This window comes from Rhinatrema bivittatum, chromosome 7 (genome assembly GCF_901001135.1).
Source record: "Rhinatrema bivittatum chromosome 7, aRhiBiv1.1, whole genome shotgun sequence".
In the NCBI taxonomy this organism is placed as follows: domain Eukaryota; kingdom Metazoa; phylum Chordata; class Amphibia; order Gymnophiona; family Rhinatrematidae; genus Rhinatrema; species Rhinatrema bivittatum.
Window position 1 is genome coordinate 189,763,716 of NC_042621.1, and position 24,975 is coordinate 189,788,690.

Below are 24,975 nucleotides of genomic sequence, written 5' to 3' on the forward strand. Positions count from 1 at the left end.
CTAGAGGGAATTCCAGAGCAGTTATGGAACCCGCCTTTTTAGCAGAATCGGGCTACAAATTAGTCCGTACCTCGGCTAGAGGAGTGACTTCGGTGATAGCAGCTAGGCATCAACTATGGCTGCAAAATTGGTCAGCTGACATGACCTCCAAAACTAATCTTACAAAGATGCCTTTTAAAGACTTGCTCTTGTTTAGGAGCGAGTTGGAGAAATAAGCCAGTAAGTGGGGCAAATCTCTGGTCCTTTGGTTGCCGGAGAATAAGAAGCAGTTACAGCGCCCTTCTAGTATGAGGGGTCATCTTCAGGTTTCCAAGTGTTTTTGTCCCTACAGAGGGTCAACGTTTCAGAGGACTCTGCCTTTTGGTAGGTCTCACTCCTTTCAACCCAGACAGCCCAAGAGAGGAGCTGGCTTGGGCTTCCCAGTGAAGGTTTGCCGACCCACCTTCGGGAACAAGAGATAGGGTGCCGCCTCTCTCTCTTTTATCAGAGTTGGGTCAAGATCACATTGGATCAGTGGGTCCTGGTGGTGATACATGAAGGATATGCGCTGGAATTTCGCAGTATTCTTCAGGACGTGTTCATGGTGTCTCCTTGCCACTCTCCACAGAAGAAGCAGGCAGTGGAATCTACACTTCTAAGTCTCCTCCAGTTGCAGGCTGTAGTTGCAGTGCCTATGTTTCAAGAAAGTATGGGGAGATATTCTATTTATTTTGTGCCCAAAAAAGAGGGCTCCTTTCATCCCAACCTGGATCTCAAAGGAGTCAACAGTCATTTGTGTGTGACTCATTTTCGCATGGAAACCTTGTGCTCAGTGATAATGGCCATGCAGTCGGGGGAATTTCTGACCTCCCTGGATCTTTCTGAGGCCTACCTTTGTATTCCTACCTGTTTGGAGCACCGTTTCCTGCGTTCTGTGGTGTTGGGGAGCCATTATCAGTTTCGAGCGCTGCCTTTGGTCTAGCCACTGCTTCCAGAACATTTCAAGGTTATGGTGGTGGTAGCAGCGGCGTTGAGAGGAGATGGAATCCTGGCATACCCATATTTGGATGACTGGCTGATTCGAGCCAAGTCTCTGGAAGAGAGCCATCTGGTGACCCCCAAGTTGATCTCCGAGTTGCAGGAGCTCAGTTGGGTGGTGAACCTGACCAAGAGCAGTCTTCAGCCGTCTCAGTCCTTGGAGTATCTGGGTGTTCGGTTCAACACAAGGCAGGCCAAACCTTTCCTGCCAGAAGTTTGGATTCAGAAATTGATGTCAAAAGTACGTCAGTTGTGAGCACTATACGCCCGATAGTGTGGTTCTATCTACAGATGCTCGGTTTAATGATGGCAACCCTGGAAGTGGTGCTGTGAGTGAGGGTGTATAAGCGTCCTCTTCAGCGCTCCCTGCTGTCTTGTTAGAATCTGCAGTCTCGGAGGAAGTGACGTCATCCTAGCTAATGGCAGCTTAATCTGGAGCCTCCTCCAACAGCAACTGCAATCTCCGAATATCTAAGGCATCGCTATTGATATCACCCGATATTTCACAAATATTAACCTCTAGATCAGCAAGATGTCGGTAAAACGGAAAACTGTGGATTTTAAAAAGTTTTCCTATCTGAAATCAAGTCAGGGAGATGAGCCGGAGCCTGAAAGCATGGTGCAGGAGCCGGAAGGCCTACCGACGGCTGCCTTTTCCGAGGACTTGGCGCTTGCGGAAGATGAGCTACCAACAAGAGCCGAAATGAAACGCTGGTTTGCGGACCTGAAACAAGAAATGCAGGACAACAAAAAAGAAATAATGGATTCCATTGATGAAATGAAAGCAGAAATGGCGGACAACGGACGGCGGATTTTTGAAGTCGAGACCCGTCTCGATGCACACAGTGAAGATCTCAAAATGGCACGGGACGCTCAGTCATCCCTGATCAAAGAAGTAGAGCAACTTTCGGATAAGGTAGAGGATCTTGAGAATCGCTCTCGCCGTCATAATTTACATTTTCGTGGCGTTCCAGAGTCTCCCAAGTATCAAGACTGCGTGGAGGTGGTTACCAAGATTAGCATAATGCTTTTACAGTCAGAGCCTTCAGCGGCGGACGAGAATGGACAAATTACAATCCGCTTAGATCGGGCTCACCGCTCTCTCCAAAAAGGACCGCAAAGCATTGAAGACCGGTTTAGCTAGACTTGCATTGATAGATACATGGAGGGCAAGGTACCCAAAATCTAAAAGTTATACCTACTATTCACGCGCACATAAGTCTCATTCACGTATAGATTTACTATGTGTAGACAAGGGCTGTATTAATTTAATATCCAGAGCTCTTATCGAACCCATTACATGGTCGGACCATGCTCCAGAACGAATGACACTTAATCTAGCGCAATACGCAATACGATAAACGATGCAGAGTTTGCCCCTCTACTTAGGCATGAGATTTAGGAATATTTACAATTTAATGATAATGAGCAAACTTCCTCTATGTTATTATGGGACTGTTTAAAGGCGGTAGTGAGAGGAAAGCTAATAGCCCGGGGAGCCCATATGAAAAAATTGAAAAATAAGGAGAGACTAGCACTCACTGAGAAGCTCCGCCGCTTGGAGGTCATCCCTCAGAAACATGGTTCACGTAAGATATTGGCTGCTATGGATCAATGCAGGCAATCTCTGGAAGAACTAGATGCGGCACAAATAGCCCATAATTTGGAACTTTGCAAATAGGCTCACTATGAAGGGGGCAACAAAGCAGGCAAATTACTGGCGCGAAAGCTAAGGAATGTACAGAATCAAAATAACATAGTTAAACTTAAAGATGAAACTGGACAGCTTTTGACCACTAATATGGATATTAGAAGCCGGTTTCTACCCTTCTATACGACACTCTATAAAGCTGATGGCCAGATAAATTTGAAGCAGATAGACAATTATTTGCAAAAGATAAGACTACCCCAGCTTACGCAGACCCAAATAGATACTCTGGATAGAGAAATAACAGAGGTAGAAGTGAATTGGGCTATAAAGAATTTGAAGGCAGAGAAATCACCGGGGTTGGATGGCTTTACCGCATCGTTTTATAAGACATTTAATACTACACTGTCTCCGGTGCTGGTGAGGCTATTTAATTCTTTGAGGGGCCAGGAGACCTTTTCTTTAGCGGCAAACCTTGCTGGAGTCACTTTAATAGCTAAACCGGGCAGGGACCTGTCGGTCTGTGGTTCCTATAGACCAATATCTCTCATTAACCTAGACATGAAGCTATTGGCGAAAATACTGGCTAATAGACTTAACTCTATATTGTCTGAATTGGTTCATCCCGATCAATCAGGCTTTATATCAGGGAGAATGGCTTCTGATAACGTTCAGAAAACGGTGGATTCAATGTGGTGGGCCCGAGCTAAGAACATACCACTTCTTCTTTTAGCAGTAGATACCGAAAAGGCTTTTGATTTTGTACACTGGCCATTCCTATTCCAGACCTTACGGCCTTTTAATTTTGGGGAGACTTTCATTAGGTGGATCCAAAAATTGTATACCTCACCTCAAGCCTGTTTAAAAGTGAATGGAGGGTACACGCAGTCATTTTCAGTGCAGAGAGGTACCAGACAGGGCTGTCCTCTCTCACCGTTATTGTTTGCTTTGTTTTTAGAGCCTTTCACACACAGCATTCACAACAATGCTCAGATCTCAGGGGTGCAGGTGGGAGAATTTACCTCAAAACTATCGCTCTTTGCAGGCGATATATTATTCACCATAACTAATCCTATTACTTCTTTAACAGCGATATCTGCAGAGATTTCTGCTTTCAGCTCAGTTTCAGGATTTAAAATCAACTGGGATAAGTCCGAATTACTTAAAATCACGGCCTCGATAGAGGTGGTAGAGCATATTAAGCTTACACATCCTCTTCGTTGGGCTCCGGTAAAGTTAAAATATCTGGGAATATATTTAGGAAGTACACTTGACCTTTTCCAGCTTAATTATCCTCCCTTAATGTCTAAAATATATAAAGATCTAGAGGAATGGGACAGATATCACATCTCCTGGCTTGGTAGACTGGCGGTGATCAAAATGAACATCTTTCCACAGATGTTATATTTGTTGCAAACTCTCCCGATTGAAATACCAACCAAGGTCCTCGACAAATGGCAGAGGAGACTGCTAAAATTCTTATGGAAAGGTAAGCATCCACGAGTAGCTAAACGAATACTTATGTTACCGAAAACCCACGGTGGCTTGGGAATGCCTAATTTATTTCATTACCAAGTGGCATCCCAATTAAAGGCTATCATTGATTGGCACAAACTGAAAGGGAAAAAGCCATGGCTGGTGCTAGAACAAGCCCTTCTTGGCTCGATTCCTTTCTCCGCCTTAATCTGGCAACCAAGTGATTCCTGGGTAAAGCCGATGATGATTCCAGACACCATACAATTGTCCTTAAAAATCTGGGATAAATGGAAGCAGAAACTTGGGGGGCGGAGGACATATTACTTAAGCACGCACCTTTTTCACAATTCCCATTTCAAACCGGCGGAGACACAGGCAATATTTCAGAGCTGGATCAGGAAGGGGATAACACATTTAGAGCACGTTTGTGATCCTAGGGGGATGATTTCGTTTGGATCCCTCGCAGAGAAATACAATTTGAGTGTGTCTGATATATTTCCCTATTTGCAAATCCGACATTTCATTCTCCAAAACCAAATCATAGCAGATTTAGCATCTGGGATTTCTAGTTTTGAAAATTTGTGTTGGCCAGCTGACAAAACCCAAAAGCTGATCTCGAATCTTTACCTACTACTGGCGGATGGGTTCAGCCTAAACACTGCACATATTAGGGCTTGGGAAGCCGATTTACAAGGATCTTGATTGGTAGAGGATTGGAAGAAAATTGTTTTTCCCTTGGCAAAGGGTCTAATTTCGACCACTCACATTGAAAATAGCTATAAAATGCTATTCTGGTGGTATGTAACTCCAGATAAATTAAGCCACTTTATTCCAGGGTCCTCCAACCTGTGTTGGAAAGGATGCTCTACCAAAGGCACATTTTTTCATACTTGGTGGACATGTCCTAAAATCCACTTTTTGTGGGACCAGGTAGCTGACTGGCTTTCTACAATTTTAGGACTCTCTGTCAGACTTGATCCCTCCCAAGCCCTACTAAATAACGAGGTGACAAACTGTGATAAGTATCAAAACCGTTTTATTAAGTATGTAGTAACAGGAGCCAGATGTGCTATTGCAAAACATTGGAAAGATCCCCAAATACCCACGCTACAATATATTCAAGCTCAGGTATTGGTCATGCATTCTCTAAGTAAAATCACTGCATATAAGCAAAAACATTTGCCTCTTTTCCATAAGATTTAGCATGCCTATGAATCATGGCTTTCTTCTATGTCTATTTGAGACGGTTCAGATTGTTATGTTTCTTCTTCCCTAGCCACGATTGTTCGATGTACTCCTACGAATACCTGTTTTTGGCACGCTACCCAAGTTAACCTTAACCTTTGCCTTTCGAACTACACAGTCTGGGGTGGGTGGGGGGGTTGGGGAGGGGGGATAAGAACTGTAATACCTAGTAAAAATGGAAGATCTAACAGATATTGCCACTTAGGCTATTTTGTATTTCAGTTTGTATTAAGCATTACCACACGCATGTACATTGAAACATAGAAACATAGAAATGACGGCAGAAGAAGACCAAATGGCCCATCAAGTCTGCCCAGCAAGCTACACACTTTATCCATTTTTTTCCCTTTTTCTCTCTCCCACCTGTTACTATTGGCTTCCAGTACCCTCTAGCCCTAATTCCCCTCCACCCAATTTAGAGAGCAGCTCTGAATCTGCATCCAAGTGACATCCAGCTCAATTGGGGGTAGCAACCGCTGTAACAAGCAGGCCACCCCCTTGCCCCATACTCTTACCCACCCCTGTTTTTATTTTTTGTTTTGTTTTATTTATTTATTTATTTTTTTGGGAAATAGCAGCCCTCCATCCTTCCGCTCTGTGAAGGTGGAACACCAACTACTGGCCACTGGCATCCCGCTCTGTGAATGCCTCTGTGGCTACTGCCGCTCCGTGCAGTGTTTGAATGCCTCTGTGGCTACTGCCGCTCCATGCAGTGTTTGAATGCCGCTGTGGCTACTGCCGCTCCATGCAGTGTTTGAATGCCGCTGTGGCTACTGCCGCTCCGTGCAGTGTTTGAATGCCGCTGTGGCTACTGCCGCTCCGTGCAGTGTTTGAATGCCTCCACTTTATTCACGCCCTCTAGACTTGATGGATCCACAGTGTTTATCCCACGCCCCTTTGAAGTCGTTCACAGTTTTAGACTTCACCACTTCCTCCGGAAGGGCATTCCAGGCATCCACCACCCTTTCTGTTGTATTGTATTTACGTTGTATATAGTTATGCATACAGGCTGTTAGCTGTTCCCTGTTTCAACCTATGATTTTCTTGAATGCGTTGAACATTATATTCTGCTTTGAATATGGTAAACGACTGTACTTGGCATGGTTATCTGTTTACAATAAAATATAAATTAAAAAAAAAAAGAATCTGCAGTCACATGACTATTCAGTTCAGCTCCACTTGCCGATGGAAATCTGCTCTCGCCTCCAGAGGTGGTTACAAGAGGATCATCTGAGAAAGGGTGTTTCCTTGACCTCCTTGAACTGGTTGATTCTCATGACAGATGCGAGTCTCCAGGGTTGGGGAGCTCACTGTCAGGAGCTGACAGCCCAAGGGTGCTGGAATGCCAAAGAGTCCCTCTGGAGCATTAATCGCTTGGAAGCCCAGGCGGTCCAGTTGGCATGAGTTCAGCAACAGACTACAGGATCAAGTGGTCCGAGTGATGACGAACAACGCAACGACGGTGGCCTACATCAATCGACAGGGAGGAACCAAGAGCCAGTAAATGTTCCAGGAAATAGACCAACTTATGGAATGGGTGGAAGGACATCTACAGATGATCTCAGCCTCTCATATTTCAAGAAAAGACAACGTAAGAGTAGAGTTTCTCAGCAGGAAAAGTCTGGACCTAGGAGAATGGCTGTTGTCGGACGAGGTGTTTCAGCTGATAGTTGATCGCTGGGGCCTTCCATTGTTAGCCCTGCTGGCAACTTCTCACAAGGCAAAGGTTCCCCGATTCTTCAGTCGCAGGAGAGATTCGTGGTCCCTGGGCATAGATGCTCTCATACAGGTCTGGCTGGAAGACAAATTACTTTATGCCTTTCCTTTGTGGCCCTTGTTGGGCAGGATAATTCGCAGGATCAAAGGCCACAGAGGGGTGGAACTCCTGGTGGCACCGGATTGACCCAGATGACCGTGGTATGCAAATCTGTAAAGACTCCTGGTAGAGAGCCCCCTTCGTCTTCCACCACACAAGAATCTGTTGCAGCAGGGACCTGTCCTTCATGAAGATCCAACTCTGTTTTGTCTTACGGTTTGAGAGGGCTCACTTGTTGAAGCGTGGATCTTCTTCTGCAGTGATTGCTACCTTGCTCTGCGCTAGAAAGTTCTCCACTTCCTTGGCCTATGTGCAGGATTGGAGAGTGTTTGAGGCCTGGTGTGAGGATTGAGGTGTTCTTCCTCGTTCGGTTAAGATCCTGCTCATTTTGGAATTTTTGCAGGATGGGTTAAATAAAGGATTGGCCCTTAATTCCTTGAAGGTTCAGGCTGTGGCTCTAGCCTGTTTCAGGAGTCAGGTGAATGGTGATTCCTTATCATCTTATCCTTATGAGGCCTGTTTTTTGAAAGGAAGTGACGCATCTTCGGCCTCCCATGAGGTTACCTGTTCCATTATGGAGTCTTAATTTGTTGTTGGAATTCTTGGCCTATATTCCGACTGCTGCATGGCCTTTCCTTGCAGTTATTGACCTTGAAAACAGTTTTCCTGGTGGCTATATGTTCTGCACGTCGAATTTCCAAGTTACAGGCCTTCGGGTTACTCCAGGGGTGTTATAGCTACGTACTGTTCCATCCTTCTTGCCTAAGGTGGTCTCAGAATTTCATTTGAATCAGTCCATTTCCTTGCCATCCTTGGATAAGGTTAGGGATGCGGAGGAGTATCACCTCTTGCGTCCCTTGGATGTCAAGAGATATATTGTGCGGAATCTGGAGGTTTCTTAACCTTTCCGAAAGACAGATCGCCTGTTTGTCCTTCATGGTAGAAGGAAGCAGGGCGAACCAGCTTCGCGGCTACAGTAGCTCACTGGATTAAGGAGGTAGTCACAACCACATATGTGGATGCTGAAAAGTTGTTGCCTACTCCGGTTAAGCCTCATTCCACTAGGGCTCAGGCAGTGTTTTGGACGGAGGTTAGATTGTTGTCTCCCGTCGACATTTGCCGAGCTGCGATGTGGTCCTCCTTACACACTTTTTCCAGGTTTTATCATCTGCATGTGCAGGCCCAGAAGGACACAGCTTTTGCACATGCGGTGTTGACTGGACCACTGGTAGCCTTCCACCCTATTCAGGAGTCCATCTCTAGAAAAGGAGAAATTACTACATACCTGATAATTTTGTTTTCCTTAGTGTAGACAGTTGGACTCAACCTCCCGCCCTCCTGTGGGGCTACGTTTTCAGGGGATTACTGGCAAGTGTTCTTCCAGTCCCTAGATTGGGGTACACACATTCCTTGCTTGAGTTCAGTGTTTCTTGTTGGTTGAGTACAGTAATGGTTGACTGTTTTTAATCAAGTTTTTTGCTAGTCTGTCCTCAGTTGCTTTTGAAGAGAATACTGGCAGGCTGGGGTCACTACAGGACTATATATACTGTGATGTCAGCTTGCTCTGTCTCCCATCTACTGGCAGGGGAGCATAACCCACTAGTCCTAACTCCATCTGTCTACACGAAGGAAAATTAAATTATCAGGTAAGTAGTAATTTCTCCTTTCTTGTGTGAAGTGTAGGTATGGAGTATCATAAGTCAGATAAAAACAAACGAGAGGCTTTGAATTAGAAAAGTGAGGCTGTGAATGGGAAGAATGAAACTTTGGCGACGCTGGATGAACTGGGAGCTAGATGCTAGTTCTGAGCTTCCCATCACGTGTAGGGGTTTAGGTGGGTCTAGCTGCGGCGGGAGGGTTAGGCTAGGCATAACGGGGAGGCAGCGAGCTGATGGATCGGCCAGGGTTAAGTTATTTTCAACAACCTGGTGGGATGGGGTACCGATCAGCCGGCAGACCTTACACTTTGCAATTTTCTTGGGGGAAGGGGCTTGGGAAGAGGGGGGATTGAGCCAGCAGGCTCAAGCTTATCCTCACTTGGGTGGGGGATGGGTGATTAGGCACACTTCTCTTTTTGTCTTTTTTGTTGTTTGTTTTTGGTTTTTTTTTTTTGCTGTGGCCACTTAACCGGCTATATATGTTTTGAATATATCTGGTTAAGCTTAAAGTTTTCCAGCCAATTTTTAACCAGATAACTTTAATCCTGTCTATATTCAAACATAGCTGGATAGCTTAAAAAGTTAGCCAGATAGCATTAGTCATTGATATTCAGTGGGACATTTATCCCGCTGAATATCTGGATCACTTATTTGGCTAGTTTTAGCTCGTTAAGATATCTGTTTTAGAGGCTTTTAAATATTGACCTTCTCAATAATATCTCCTTTTGCAATAGTTGCTGTTTGGCCTTTAGAGGCCAAAATAATGTTTGAATGAATTGAACCCTAAATCTACTCTTATTTGAAGGATTTTGTAGGTCATGACTTTTTAAAAAGTCCCCCTCCCACCCACAACTCCCTCATGCCAGCAAGCGCACGTTTAAAAGACGTCCTATCCCCAAGATTTTATTAAAGACCTTAAAACCCACATTTTGTGTTTTTCAGGAATTTCTTAAACTACAGAATGAAAATAAGCAGATGAGAAAGATCTGTCATGAACAAGAGGAAGCCCTCCAAGACCTCGCTAACAAGCTAAGCGAGTAAGTCTTTCCTCCTCTGCTTCCTAAGAGCATGCTTAATAACCTGGTAACCCTAACGTAGCACAGGATCGTGATACAGTCTCTGCATCCATTACGCAAGCTAGGCGGCTGCCTAAGGATTAGAGGGGTGCTGTGCCAGATCTAATACTGCTAAAGAAGGGGAGCACTGTGAGGAAGGAGTGCTGTGCTGGAGCTGCCACCAGTAGTTAAGATGGAGAGGGAGGCACATGACTGAAGGTTTGCCTAGGGTGCCAGATACTCTTGCACTGGCCCTGAATTATATGTGTACTTTCCCTTTAAAAATGATCCCAGAAACAATACTTGCATGTATTTACTCCTGCTGATATTTGCAGGTTTTTTTTATTTGTGAAAAGTTATGTGCATACTTTTGAAAATGTAAACATATGCACATGATTGCAAACCCCTCCCAACCCCACACCTGGCAATGCCTCTCTCCCTGTGGGTTAAAGTCCACACATAAAGGCAGTTTTCTAAAAGCCATTCCTGTTCATACCCAGATCAGTCCAGACTCCTGGGTTTTGCCTCTCTTTCAGCAGATGGAGACAGAGAAAGTTTCACTGACCTCCATAGAACCTTGTGTGCCACCTGCAGTCCCTCAGTATTTCTCTGTCTCCAGCAAATGGCAGAGGTACAATTCCTGCAGTCCAAAAAAAAATAAATTAGCAAAGGAGATAGTTTTTTAGGATCCTCCTAAGAGGCTGCTAATTTTCAAAGACGACTTACATGCATGAGTCCATTTAGAAAATTATCCCAGCAAAACCAGGAGCATACAATTAGACTTGCTATTTGGTGTGCCTAATTTTGCAGAGAGAATTTATGCACATACTTTTTAACATATTATGTCCCAGTGTCCTATTCAGAGGACAGCCTCTTAAAAAATTTGGAACATAATGGTAAGTCCCAACTGCGCCCAGAGTCTTCTCCCTGGAAGCCTCCTCACTATGTGCATAGTGGGCTCATATTCAACAGCATTTAGCCAGATAACTCACAAGTTAATAACTGGATAAGTTATCTGGCTAATTTACCTGTATAACTCTGGTTGTGCTGTAGAGCAGTCTAAAAAGTTAGCTGAATAAACTTATCCGACTAATTTTAAGGTAATTCGGCTATATTCAATGGTGCGGCTGCACTTACTAAAGTTAGCCTGATATGTTATCTGGCTAACTGTGCAAGCCGGCCAGTGGCTAAATATTACCCCCAGTGTGTGTATGGGTACATCTAGGTGCAATTTTCTACAAGGGCCATTTCAGTAAATAAAGCACTCCTTTTACTTGAAAAGGTCCCTTTGAAAATTACCCTCCCTATGCACATCCACAGTGCTTACCTCCTTATGGAATAAAAATGGCAAACATTAGGTAAAATGCACTAACTGTTGGAAAACCTGGAGAGTGGACTGACAACTCTGCTACTAGAAATGTTTTTTTGCAACTCAGGATGTCAAAAACAAGCTCATGCAGAAGGTCAGTTTTGCCACACAGTGTTCTAACTGTGCCTCCTGCTACATCCTCCCCTGTATTGCATTCTCCCTCTTTTCTAGGCTAGTATTTTGCCGTTTGAGTACAGTGCTAACGAATGCCAGAAGCAAAGATTTTACCTGGGAAAATGCGTATTTACCTGCATATAAAACACAGTTTGAACATTGCTCCCCTTACTGCAGGTAAATGTAGGGGCATTTTTTTTTTTTTACCCACATTAAAAAGTGGGCAGGGTTAGTGTGGGAGAAGGAAAGTATCTGCGGAGGTTTTATTTTGAAATCACTGTGCAGACTTTCAGACGTCCCCTTCAGTGCAGGTGTAGATTTCATGAGTACATGCACTGACTACTCCCCCAGTACATTTCCCTTTGAGAATGAGCTTGCTGCGCTCGCAGACCCACAATCTTCCTGGGTATTTATTTATTTAAAATTCCTTCATACTGCGCTGGAAGCTAGTATGGCTGGAGCAAAGGGCAGTTACTGCTCTTCTTAGGGGGAACGTCCCTTGAGAAACTGAGATCTGCAGCTGGCTTTCCACTCAACTGTTATCAGTGCCTCCTAACAAATTAAAGACTGCCTCGGGTGCGATAGCAGCCGTCCAGAGCAGACCTGGGAACACACAAGACTCGACACCCAATCCACAGATGAGGGAGATATTACAGAGATATACGCTGTAAATCCCAATGTAATTGTCTGGCTCAGCCACCTAAATGTAAAATTACTCTTGCTGTATCTATATTTCAGGCACATGAAATTGTGTGTTCCTACCCATGCTTGACTCATACACAGCAAACAAAATAGAATAGAATTTGCATCTCGCTCTATTTCATTGTTGATCAATGAAATAGAGCGAGATGCAATACACTTTCTAATCATCAGATTCCTAATTTATTTTAATGCCAAATAGTTCCTCCTTTCTCTGATTTCTTCAAACTCACTGGGAACTAGTGCTGAGATTCTGAAACCTGTGAGCCTTTATTCATAGCTGCCTGAGATTGTTTCCCTGTTTTATTAGACCCCCTCCTCCCACTGTTCCAAGCCTGGTGATTGCAGCAACGGTCCTAAGGTTGGGAGCTCCTTCCAGAACCCTGTATCTTAGATTCTAAATTCAGCCATAAGATGTAACCTTTGTGGATGACCAGGACACCTTCCTACCCCCATGCCCCATTCTCCCTCAGGAGCTGAGAGAACTACCTCAGGAGCATCGACGCGGGGTGTGGAATATCAGGCCCAGGTCTCTCTGCATGGCAATGCACTGCACTGCCCCTGGGCCAACAGGCCGGCTAAATTGCTAATTTCCTAGCTTGTAGCCAAATAGACTCAGGACCAGTGGGTTATGTGCTCTTCTGCTAGCAGATGGGAGATGGAGTCAGATTTCAAAGCTGACATCACCCTAAATATACTCCTGCAGTGACCTCAGCTCCTCAGTATATCTCCGTCTCCTAGCAGATGCGGACACTACCCCATACACTAGCACAGTGTTAGGAAAATTACAGCAAGAAGACAAATTACCTTAAAAAAAGATCGAACCCCGTTCTCCTGCGGTGATACCTAAGGGTCCCAGTTGAGAATTCCTGAGGTGATTTCCGATATCCCTCAGAGGTGTGCCTTGGTCCAGTAGCTGGCTCTCGGCGTTGACTTAGCCCCCAGAGTGGCTGAAAGGCAGCAGGTGCATAACCGAGCGCGGCGGTGAAGGTAAAACCCTCTCCCCCTGCAGATGGAGACCGTCCGGCACACAATCGGTAAGCGCCGAGACCAGGTAAGCAGAAAACTTTAAATTCAGGTCTCCGGTCTCCAGAGTTCGGATTGCCGTACTGATTCTCCTTTCTTCGGGCGAGGTAAAAAGGGAGCACTGATCGGGTTGAGCAGCCTTGGTTGGGCTAGGCCCCAATCCAGTGCAAGGGTCCACACACGTAGAGGCCCTCGGGGAGCACCATCTTACGCGCGGCGGGCAGCACAATCTTCCCTTCTCGACCGGCGGTACACACGGGACAGGCCGGATGGCCATGCGCCTAACTTGTGCGTGTCCAATACAGACGCGCGCACAGCAGCGCGCATAACCGCGCACACAACTGAGCCACGTGCACAATTACACGCACAGCCACGCGCAAAACTATACGCTCGCAATGAAGCTCATTACCTGTGCGCCTAGACATAGAGGCAATGGCACCGGCGTCCAAGAAGGCCAGAAGGCACTCTCTTTGCACAGCCTGCCACATAAGAGCCACGCAGCCTGAACTGGTTGCCTGACTGTGTCAGCATTGCGAAGAAGCCCAGGGGGGACCAAAGCCTGGTCCCTCACTGTCTGAGGATGGGTCCGGAATTACTACATACGATAGCTCCCCGGATCTATGCAACTCCGAGATGGCTTCTCCACAAGAGGGCACCTCAGGGGCCCCTACTCCGACTCCCCCTTGGATTAACATGGACCTAGGGACCTTCTCCTGGTTAGAATTTTTCCAAGGGCTGCAAGCCTTCGATCAGGTGCAGTCAGCCCGGGCTCAACCCCTGCCGGAAGCACAGGATCTTCCTGGCCATACTCGGATGCCTCGAGACATGCCTCGCCTAACCAAAAATTTCCCTGACGGGGACCCAGACACTTCAGATGATGATGGCGGCTCCCTGGAAGAAGGAGAAATCCCTCCAGGCCTGGAACCATACTGAACCATGCTTCGCTTCTTCCACAGGGATGAATTACCAGCCCTTGTTTCCCAGACTCTGAAGACTCTGGGTATTCCAGGCACAGACCCTATGGCAGAACCAAAGAAGAACCCCATCCTGGTGTCCCTTCATAAAGCCTCATGCTACTTCCCAATGATGGAAGCCATCCAGGAACTGATTGACCTGGAGTGGGATGCCCTGGAGGCCAGCTTTAAGGGGGTCAGGCCTTGGAAGCCTTATACCCTCTGGAACCAGCAACCAAGGAACGCCTGCATTTTCCGAAAGTGGATGCGATGGTCTGTGCTGTCTCAAAGCGAACAACCATTCCCATTCAGGGAGGGGCTGCATTGAAGGATACTCAGGATAGATGATTGGAATCCATTCTTAAGCAGGCCTTCGACGCAACAGCAATGACACTGCAGATTGCTTCCTGCTGCGCACTGGTGGCACGTTCCTGCTTGCTCCTCTCGAGAGAGGCAAATAACTCCGGAATGTATACTGGTGAGACGATGGAACCTGTAGCAGCCTTCCTGACGGACGCAAGCTCAGATCTGGTGCGTACCTCAGCCAGAGGAGTAGCCTCGGTAATGGCAGCCAGAAGACAACTATGACTGCGGAATTGGTCTGCTGACACGACCTCTAAAGCGAATCTCACAAAAATGCCCTTCTATTCGGAAGTGAATTGGAGAAGTTAGCCAGCAAGAGGGGCAAATCCCCAGTGCCTCAGCTACCGGAAGACAGGGGTAAAAGATCCCAGCTACCCTCCCCCAGAAGAACCAGGGGCAGAGGTTTTCAACGCTTTAGACCCTACAGGAACTCGCAGTTCCAGGCACCTCATTTCTCCAGAAGGTCCCAGCCCTTTCGGAACCGACAGACCAAGAGAGGAACAGGCCCAGGGACAGGCTCCAGCCATGCTCCCCAATGAGAATGGGCCGACCCATCCACAGGAAGAGGAAATGGGGGTTGACTTGCCCTCTTCTACCAAAGATGGGTCGAGATCACGTCAGGCAAATGGATACTAAACATCATTCGAGAAGGTTAATCTCTGGAGTTCTGCAGCATCCCTCGGGACAAGTTTATGATGTCACCCTGCTACTCCCACACCAAGAGACTGGCAGTGGAAGCCACTCTGACAAGACTACTCAGTCTGAAGGCAATAACTCCGGTGCCTACGCCCCAACAAAATATGGGGTGCTATTCCATCTGTTCGATCGTTCCCAAGAAGGAAGGATCATTCCAACCCATCTTGGATCTCAAGAATGTAAACCATCATCTGCAGATACTACACTTCCGCATGGAGACTCTTTGCTCCGTAATAATGGAAGTACAACCAGGAGAGTTCCTAACCTCCCTGGACCTTTTCGAAGCCTACCTTCAAATTCCAGTCCATCAAGATCACCAGCGTTTTCTACACTATACGATACTGGGTCACCATTACCAGTTCCGAGCACTACCCTTTGGCCTAGCAACCGCCCCCAGAACATTCTCCAAAATTATGGTGGTCATGGCGGCAACACTAAGGAAGGAAGGGATCTTGGTACACCCTTACCTGGACTACTGGCTGATCAGGGCAAAGTCTTCGAAAGAGAACCGGCAGGTGACCAGCAGTGTCAAGAACATACTGTAGGAGCTCGGGTGGGCTGTGAACACGGGCAAGAGCAGTCTGCAGCCCTCTCAGTCTCTAGAGTACCTGGGGGCCCGTTTCGACACCAAACAACAAAGTCTTCCTCCCTCCCCCGAGGAGAAGGAAACTGATGAAACACTTACGACAATTGATGACCAATGCACGCCTTTAAGATATGGGACTATGTTCAAGTCCTCAGCCCTGGAGGTCGTCCCATGGGCAAGGGCCCACATGCGACCACTCCAGCACTCCTTACCTTCACGCTGGAACCCACTGTCCCAGGACTACTCAATTCACCTCCAACTACCAGCAGAGGTACGTTCTCAGCTTCAGTGGTAGCTACAGGAAGGCCACCTAAGCAGAGGAGTAAGCCTATCTCCACCATGGATGCAAGCCTGCGAGGATGGGGAGCCCACTGTCAGGAACTGATGGCCCAGGAACAATGGAACAAGGAAGAGGCGGGATGGAACATAAACCACCTGGAAGCTCGAGCAGTCAAACTTGTGTGCCTGCGATCCAGCCACAGACTCCGAGGTGAAGCGATTCGAGTAATGTCGGACAACGCTACAATGGTTGCCTACATCAACCATCAGGGAGGAACCAGGAGCCAGCAGGTGTCTCTGGAGATAGACCCTCTCATGACATGGGCGGAGATAAACCTACAAGGGATCTCAGCCTCCCACATCACAGGAAAAGACAACGTTTCATTAGTCTTCCTCAGCAGAGAGAGCCTGAACCCAGGGGATGGACGCTGTCGACCACAGCCTTCCAACTGATAGTAAATCGCTGGGGCCTCCCAGCCATGGACCTACTGTCCACCTATCCCAGCGCCCAAGTCCCCAAGTTCTTCAGCCGCAGACGAGAGCCACACTCCCAGGGGATTTATGCTCTTGTCCAGACCTGGCCAGAGGAAGAATTACTGTACGCCTTCCCCCCATGGCCACTACTGGGCAAGGTCATCCGCAAGATAGAAACCCACAGGGGACTAGTTCTATTAGTGGCCCCAGATTGGCCAAGAAGCCCATGGTACGCAGACTTGCAAAGACTCCTTGCGGGGAGTCCTCTGTACTTACCTCCACACAGGGACCTCCTCCATCAGGGCCCGATTCTTCGCGAAGATCCATCTCGATTCTCTCTTATGGTCTGGCCCTTGAGAGGACTCACCTGAAGAAGCACGGTTTCTCAAAGGCCGTGATTGACACCCTGCTCCGCGCGTGAAAGTTCTCAACATCTGTGGCATACATACTGATCTGGAGAATATTCGAAGCCTGGTGCGAGGACCGCGGGATACTCCCGCGGGCAGCCGAGATCTCCATGATTCTGGAGTTCCTACAGGACGGTATGAAGAAGGGGTTGTCTCTCAACTTCCTCAAGGTTCAGGTAGCAGCCCTCCTCCTGCTTCAGAGCTGAAGTGAACGGAATCCGCCTATCAGCTCATCCGGATTTGACCCGTTTCCTAAAAGGGGTTAAGCAACTTCGGCCACCCCTAAAGTGGCCGGTGCCCCTATGGAACCTCAATCTGGTATTAAACTTCCTAGTGGGGGCTTCCTTCAGACCAACATGCGTTCTGTCACTATGCCTCTTAACACTGAAGACGGTATTCCTGGTGGCAATATGCTCTACCCATCGCATCTCCGAGCTGCAGGCACTATCCTGTCAGGAACCGTTCCTTACATTCACTCCTCGAACTATACAGCTGCCTACCGTTCCCTCCTTCCTACCGAAAGTGGTTTCCGAGTTTCATTTGAACCAAGCCATCTCCAGATGAACATAAGGGCTCGGAAGACTCCCTCCTTCTTTGCCATCTAAATATTGGCAGACTCTTCTTGCGATACCTGGAAAGATCGGAACCGGTGCGCAAGACGTATCGCCTGTTCGTTCTTCACAGCGGCGAGAAGCGGCCTCGCAGGCAACCATAGCCCGCTGGATCAAGGAAGTAATCAAGGCATCCTACATAGAGGCAGGAAAGCCTTCACCACTGCAGGTTAAGGCTCATTCTACTAGGGCACAGGCAGTATCTTGGGCAGAAACCAAGCTGCTATCGCCCGCCGAGATCTGTCAGGCGGCAATGTGGTCCTCCCTACACACCTTCTCCAGGTTCTACCGCCTGGATGTTCAGACCCAAGAAGACGCAGCCTTCGCAAGGGCAGTACTAAGTGGGCCATGGGCAGCCTCCCGTCCTGTCCGGGGGTAGCTTTTGTACATCCCACTGGTCCTGAGTCCATCTGGCTACATGCTAGGAAATGGAGAAATTACTTACCTGATAATTTCGTTTTCCTTAGTGTAGACAGATGGACTCAGCATCCCACCTACGGCTGCCCCAGAAAAGGAGGACCTCGGAAAGCTAACCTTGAGACTAAACAATTACAAGTAAGAGATTGTCTACCCCTAGTTCAAGACACCCACAGTTAGTCCGGTGTCGGCGTTTACTTGGTTGCGTGTACTGGCGGTCTCCAGTTTTTTTAATCAGTTTAATCAAGTTTAAGAAGTTTAATCAAATTGTTTATGCAAGATATATATCCACAATGGCTTTTCGAGGAGGATACTGAGGAGCTGAAGTCACTGCAGGGGTATATCTAGGGTGACATCAGCTTTGAAAACTGACTCCATCACCCATCTGCTAGCAGAATAGCACATAACCCACTGGTCCTGAGTCCATCTGTCTACACTAAGGAAAACGAAATTATCAGGTAAGTAATTTCTCCATTTTAATTGTCTTTCAAATAATGTGTATTGTATGTCTATTCCTAATCTTGTTTAGATCAAAGCTTAAAATAGAAGACATAAAGGAAGCAAACAAGGCATTGCAGGTTAGTAATACGCATGTGTATTTATAGTGAAAATGAAAGTGACACTTGTGAGCTGCAGAAATGAGTGAGTTTCTTATCTCACCAGGGACAGGTTTGGCTGAAAGACGAAGAAGCCTCATGCTGCAAGCTTTGCGAGAAGGAGTTTTCTCTCTCACGGAGGAAGGTAAGTGAAGAGTGTTTCCCGAGCAGCATGATGCAGGAATTCCACCACTACTGTAATATTTCCTTTTCTGATGGCCAGACTGGGATCGCATTTACTGTAACCACAGCTGTGCCTGTCTGCTTACTCCTGTGCAATGCTTACTCCTGGGGGGATTCTGCGCAAAATAATTTTAAATTCTGCACACAAAAATTTAAAATTCTGCAAAATTCTGCATACTTTATATTGGTCAAAATAACACAATTTACATGACAGTGTTTAAGTAATTAATTTAAAATGTAATACAGAAAAAAGTATTTTCCTGTCAATAGTAGGGCTGAATTAGCCATGCTGTTTGGGATGTGCTCCTGCGGCCGCTAGGTGGAAATTCTCTCGGAGATTACAGAGCTTTGGCTCTGTGCAGCTGCATGCGTCTTCCCGTGCAATCATCCATTTTCTCCTCAGTCTTGTTTTTCCACACTGCCAATCGCACATGGAGGAGTTCTCTCTCCTCTCCTTGGAGTTTCTAAAAAAAAAAAAAAAATACGAACAGCACTTTTCAGTTCTACAGTGGTGCCCAAACCGCCTGGCTTCAAGTACTGTCAGTGCGGTAAAGTTATGTCCACACAGATAGGCATAACTGCTGTTTTATCTGTCTAGGGCCTGAGCATGACCAGTTGAGACTGTGGTTGTATGTCGCCCAGGGCCCAGAGGCAACGCGCACACAAAATTGCGCGCCTGCAGGATGAAGACGCCGGTTCTTATGCTTCAGTGTCAGAACGCCATTCGACCCACTCGTTCCCAGGGCCAAAGACAGACCACTCGGAGAAAAAGAAGAGAGCTTCTTCCCTGAGACCTCAGGGTAAGCAAAAACAGAGCCGAGTGGGTCCAGTGTCCCCAGGACTCTCTGCCCCCCATGACCCACTAAAACATCGGGAGTCGGGAGATGCGCTACTCGGACGGAAGCTGGAATTTCTGTGTCGAAGCATGCATCGCAACGAAGTAAGGACGACGCTCTGCATCATAAGGATCAGGCGCATGCGTCGAAGACAGTCGGTACTGATGCACTGATGCATTGAAGGGCCATGACGCTCTAAAAAGGGAGTTCCAAGCCCGCTCCCATCAACACAACAAGCTACTAAACAAGCGTCGACGCAGAGCCCCCAACTCAGCGCACAGACCCACAATGCATCCAACCCTGATGACACATGCATCAAGCTGGAAGACACTGGCAGAATCTGGATAATGCAAGCCCCTTCAAACTCAGCCCACGTCGATGCAAAAACCCCAGCTGGACCCTCAGGTTGTCTTTATACTGCAAGAACTTCTGGGCATGGGTTTCTCAGATGTGGGCACACTCTCGGATTCTCCCTTGTTGGAGGGCTTCTCGGAGACAGCGCAAAGGGTATACTCGGATCTGTCATCAGTCTCCCGGGAAAAGAGACATTCACTTCAGCTTCAGGAGCCCTTGGCAAAAAGACACAGACCATCCAGCACGGTGGGCACACACAGGGGGCTACCTCCAACATACTCTTGGCTGCACTACCTGCAGGTACCAAATGATCCCGGTCAGTTCAAGGAAAGGACTGGCATACTACCACGATGGCTGTCGCATAGAAGGAGCAACTTACCACCACAGAAGGTGGCCTAGCCTCCCAGGTGTTGACCCAGATTTCAGAAATTCTTAACAATCTCTTCAACTCTTCACCTCCCTCGTCGGAGGAATTGTCTCCGTGGAATAAATCCCCTCCTCACCAACATAGTCCATAGCCCACAGTTGTCACCACAGTCAAGCTCAGAGCCACTTCACTCCCCGCCTTCTTCTCCAGGGTCTTCTACGGGCACTCCGTCCAACCCGCCTGAGGAACCTCCGGAGTCATCCTTGCCACCTGAGGACCTCTCTTACTCCACGTTTATAGAGAAAGTGGGGTTTCTGCTCAAAGTGGAGTCTAAAAAGATACCAGATCCTAGAGCAGAAGTCCTTGGCATCTTGAAAATTTTCGAGGCCCTATCTGACACTATGGCACTGCCTTCTCATGCGGTCCTAGATTCGGTAATGGAAAAGACCTGGGAGTCCCCCTTCTTGGGACTTGCAACATCGAGAAAAACGAACCTGAAGTTTCACATGAGAAGATCTCCGTTTATGGTGCAGTGCAGTTGCTGCATGCCTCCATTGTAGTGGAATCGGCCATGAAGAAAGCAAAGAAATCTAGGCTCCATTCCAGTGTCCTGCTGGCAAGGACAATCGCTACCTGGACAAGTTCGGGAGGAAGGCCTTCCAGGTGGCCTTGTTATGAAAATACAGCAGCATCAATTCTACATCACTCAGGATTTCCATGAGTGTTTACAATCTATCAAGCCCCATTTTGATGAGGGCTTCGTGGATGTTGTGCTGCCTCAGCCCTTCATGGACATGGAAGAGGTGTTATGTTCATATTTTATTTATTTATTTTTATATACCAACATTCAATCTCAATTGAGATATCACATCGGTTTACATTCAGGTACTGTAGGTATTTCTCTATCCCCAGAGGGCTTACTCACAGTATACGAAGCCTTTGAAACATCGGCGGTGGCTATAGGGGCCCGCAGGATGGCTTGGTTGAGAGCCATTGCCATCCATGAAGATGTCCATGAAAAACTGACCATGAAAAACGGCCCTTTGCCCTTACTATGTCACAGGAGCTACCACTGCCATTGGCCGATCCCAATGACATAGTAAGGGCAAAGGGCCACCGACGCCATTTTGATTACTGGCAGCCGACGGCCCAAGTCCAGGAGATCGCTCCCGGACCACTCCTGGACCACCAGGGACTTTTGGCAGGGGGTCAGGAGGGTGGGGGGTTGTTAGTTAATTTAAAGAGTTGGGATAGGGGTTTTTTTGGGGGGGGGGGTTCCCCACAGAAATAGAAAGACAAAGGTTTTCTGATCTGGGGAATGGACCGAAATGGCCCTCCCCAGACCCGAAAACAACATGTGGAGAAAAAAAATGTTATGCAGTCCCCTAATCTGCTCCATAAAATGCACAGACGCCCGGAGACAGAGCTGGTTTAGCACACTTTTTTTTTTTTAATTTTCTCCCTCTGAATCCTAGGTGCGTCTTATGGTCAGGTGCGTCTTATGGAGCGAAAAATACGGTAATCTGTTATTTTTGTTAGTATGGTTTTACTGCTACAGATTTTATATTTCTTGATTTGTTTTATAAGGATGGGTGATGTTTCTTTTTTTCCTTTGTTACCCTGCAAACAGAGACTCTGGCTTGTTGCGGTTTCCAATTCAGTTTTTGTCTGCATGCTTCTAGCTATGCGTTTTGGTCTCTTTATTCTTTGTTAAGTGAGGGTTAGCACATGTGATTCAAGTGAGGTTTTCTGCTGGCGTGTAGTTTCTGTGTAGGGCTCTATAGAGCCTGACTTGGTCCTTTTTCCTAATACCGTTTTTCCCCAAAAATAAGACCTACCCAGAAAATAAGCCCTAGCATGATTTTTCAGGATTTTTGAGGATGCTCGAAATATAAGCCCCACTCCAAAAATAAGCCCTAGTTACAGTTCATAAAAAAGTCAATTTAAATAGTGTCCATGTAAAAAAGTAAAATCAATTGGCAATAGAATGCAGCAGGACAGATAGATCCTTCACCAAGGAAAGCAGACACCCCCAAAAGAATCGCACTCAAAAGACTCCACGAGACCAAAAACAATAAGGATTAGCAAGCGCTGAGCTCTCACACACAGATTGGGTAGTCCCTCTGGCGTCACTCCAGAGCCCATTCTATTAGAGCATTGTGGCTGCTTCCGGTCACCAGGGGGAGCCAACTGCTACACTTGGCTGCAGTGGAACATGAAAGAGAGCAGCTGAAACGCCAAGGGACCTTGACAGCATGTCTGTGTGACAGGAGTGATGCCAGCAGGACTACCCGATCTGTGTGAGAGCCCGGCACTTGCTAATCCTTATTGTTTTGGGTCTCATAGGCTATTTTGAGTGCGATTCTTTTGGGGGTGTCTGCTTTTCTTGGTGAAGGGTCAGGGTTGGAGAGTTATGATGATGTTCCAGAATGTGATGATGACTATATTTGAATAAATGTTGATTTTTTTGTTCAAGAATAAATAGATTGTTGTTTATGGAAAAATAAGACATCACCTGAAAATAAGCCCTAACGCATCTTTTTAGAGCAAAAATTAGTATATGAGAAGTATACCAACATGGAGAAGGAAATCCCAGAAGCCTCTGCGTGTCTTTGGCCTGCCTGAGCTGAATGGACTCTGAGTGACTTACAGAATGTCCCTGGATATCTGAGGAGGCAAGCTGGCACCAGACAGGTGATGTCTATTCATAGAGTCACCACAGGGGAACTTCAGGCACTATTCTCAGGAGTTTGTAATCCACACAGTTACAGACCTGTTGATTGTCTTGACCAGTAAGAGTTTAACCAGAACAAAGAAAGTCATGGGAAATGGGCTACACATCCTGGGAAGCCAATCAGGGATAGTTAGCGATGATTTAATCATGCAGTTAACATCACAACTTATGTAAATGATCCTTTGGGCAGTCATGCAAGTCTCTGGAACCTTCTACCCTGTATTTGAATGTAATCTATAAAACAAGGATCATTTTCTGTATACGGGGAGATGCTAGACAGTTCGAAAGCCTGAGGGCACCCAGTACTCAGCATCTCCCGAGAACACTTATATTGACTAATAAATATCCATTATACTTTTATTGAGTCTGAGTGTTCTTGTGTCCCTGGCCATAAGCACAGAGTAAGCTTAACATTTTTGGCACTCTGAACAAGGGACTTGATAGCTGTGGCTATCTATGAAATTTTTTTTTGCTTTACATGTGGCTATCTATTGTGGGGTCTTGCATCTGATTCTGCAGGCAGGCTCAGATCTAACACTAATACTCGGACCATTAGTGATACTCGGACCAATCTTGTCCGAAGGCTTTACCCAGATAAAGATTTCTGGATGAAGTTTTGTAGTTTTGTTTATTGCATAGTGATACCTAGGAACAGAGGTTTCTGATTTCTGGAAGAAAACAAAAGTAGTATCCGGAAGATGTGAGTACACCCCATGGGAAGACAGATCTGTAAGTAGTTAATCATGCCTATATAATTAATTTGCAAATGTAATTTTCTAGGTAAAAGATATCTTTTTGGCCAATTGCAAACAACAGTGCACTATTTTTTTTTCTCTACTTTGGGGATGCCTATTGTAGACCATTCTATTCAAGGAGTACTTATTAAGAGTGATTGTGAATTATTTGTCTGTATATTTGTTAATAAAATGTGTACTGAAAAAATAACAATAGTATAAGTTGTAAGTCGAAGTGTTGGGAAAGTATAATTTGCACTCTGGTTTTTTATTTTATGTCTGATTGTTATAGCAGTTTCAGCACTGGCAACTGGAGAATTAACTGGGTTGACAGGTAAAGAGACTGGCTTTTGTTTAAAAGGTATAAACAAACTATGGAGGAATTAAAGTTGTGGACAGTAAGCGAATTTAATTTTGTAGAATCTTTTACAAAGTTTGGTTTCATCAGCTTTCTCTGGCTGGCTAGCTTTGAATTTGAGTAGAAGCTCATAATATTGGTAAGGTGGTTACTGTTTAAGTGCTGGAAATTGGTGCTGTTTTGGTGTAGGATGTTTACTATTTATGCAATTTCTGTTCAGACAGAATACATATCTTTTCCTTGTGTCATTCTTAACAATAAAAATAATACTGGACCTTTATTTTTTTATTTCTGCTGTGAATTGTAATGAGCAGTGTATCACACATGTGAGCGTGGTCTGTCAGGTGTGTCACGATGGGAAAAAGGTTGAGAACCACTGGTGTAGATGGTATGCCAATCTCTGTACAGCCTATAATTGTACATTTCAAGACCTCCTGCTGTGTCTTGGGATCTCAACGTGGTGTTAGTTCAACTGATAGCTCCTTTTGAGTCGCTGTACACCTGTGACCTGAAATACCTGACCTGGAAGGTCATATTTTTGGTGGCAGTCACTTCAGCACTCAGGGTCAGTGAGCTCCAGACCTTAGTGACTTATCCAACTTATACTGAATTTTATCACAACAGTTCCTGCCTAAGGTGGTGACAGATTTCCATCTTAATCCAGGCCTCATTCGCCCCAAGGTGAACGAGAACTGCACAGTTTGGACTGCAAGCAATCCTTAGCCTTCTGTCTGGAGCGGACAGAAGCCCATACACAGTCCACCCAACTTTTTGTTTCTTTTGTTAAGAATAAGTTGGGCATTACCATTGCCAAACAGATACTATCCAGTTGGCTAGCAGAGTGCATCTCCTTCTATTATGCTCAGGGTGGATTGCATCTTGGGGGTCATGTCAAGGCTCATTT

The 24,975-nt window shown here is 46.3% G+C and overlaps 1 protein-coding gene across 3 annotated transcripts in view; it reads left to right on the top strand.

The window, feature by feature from the left end:
• The window catches only part of RUFY2 (RUN and FYVE domain containing 2), a 143,228-nt gene that overhangs the window by 115,107 nt on the left and 3,146 nt on the right, over nucleotides 1-24,975 (top strand). For 2 of the 3 annotated variants that reach the window (XM_029609665.1, XM_029609664.1), the window contains exons 15-17: nucleotides 9,803-9,897; nucleotides 18,439-18,487; nucleotides 18,573-18,650. In XM_029609665.1, the coding sequence (XP_029465525.1) occupies nucleotides 9,803-9,897; nucleotides 18,439-18,487; nucleotides 18,573-18,650 (222 nt within the window). Of the gene's footprint in view, nucleotides 1-9,802; nucleotides 9,898-18,438; nucleotides 18,488-18,572; nucleotides 18,651-22,790; nucleotides 22,885-24,975 lie in introns of those variants that run through there. The other variant, XM_029609666.1, reaches the window with a different exon arrangement.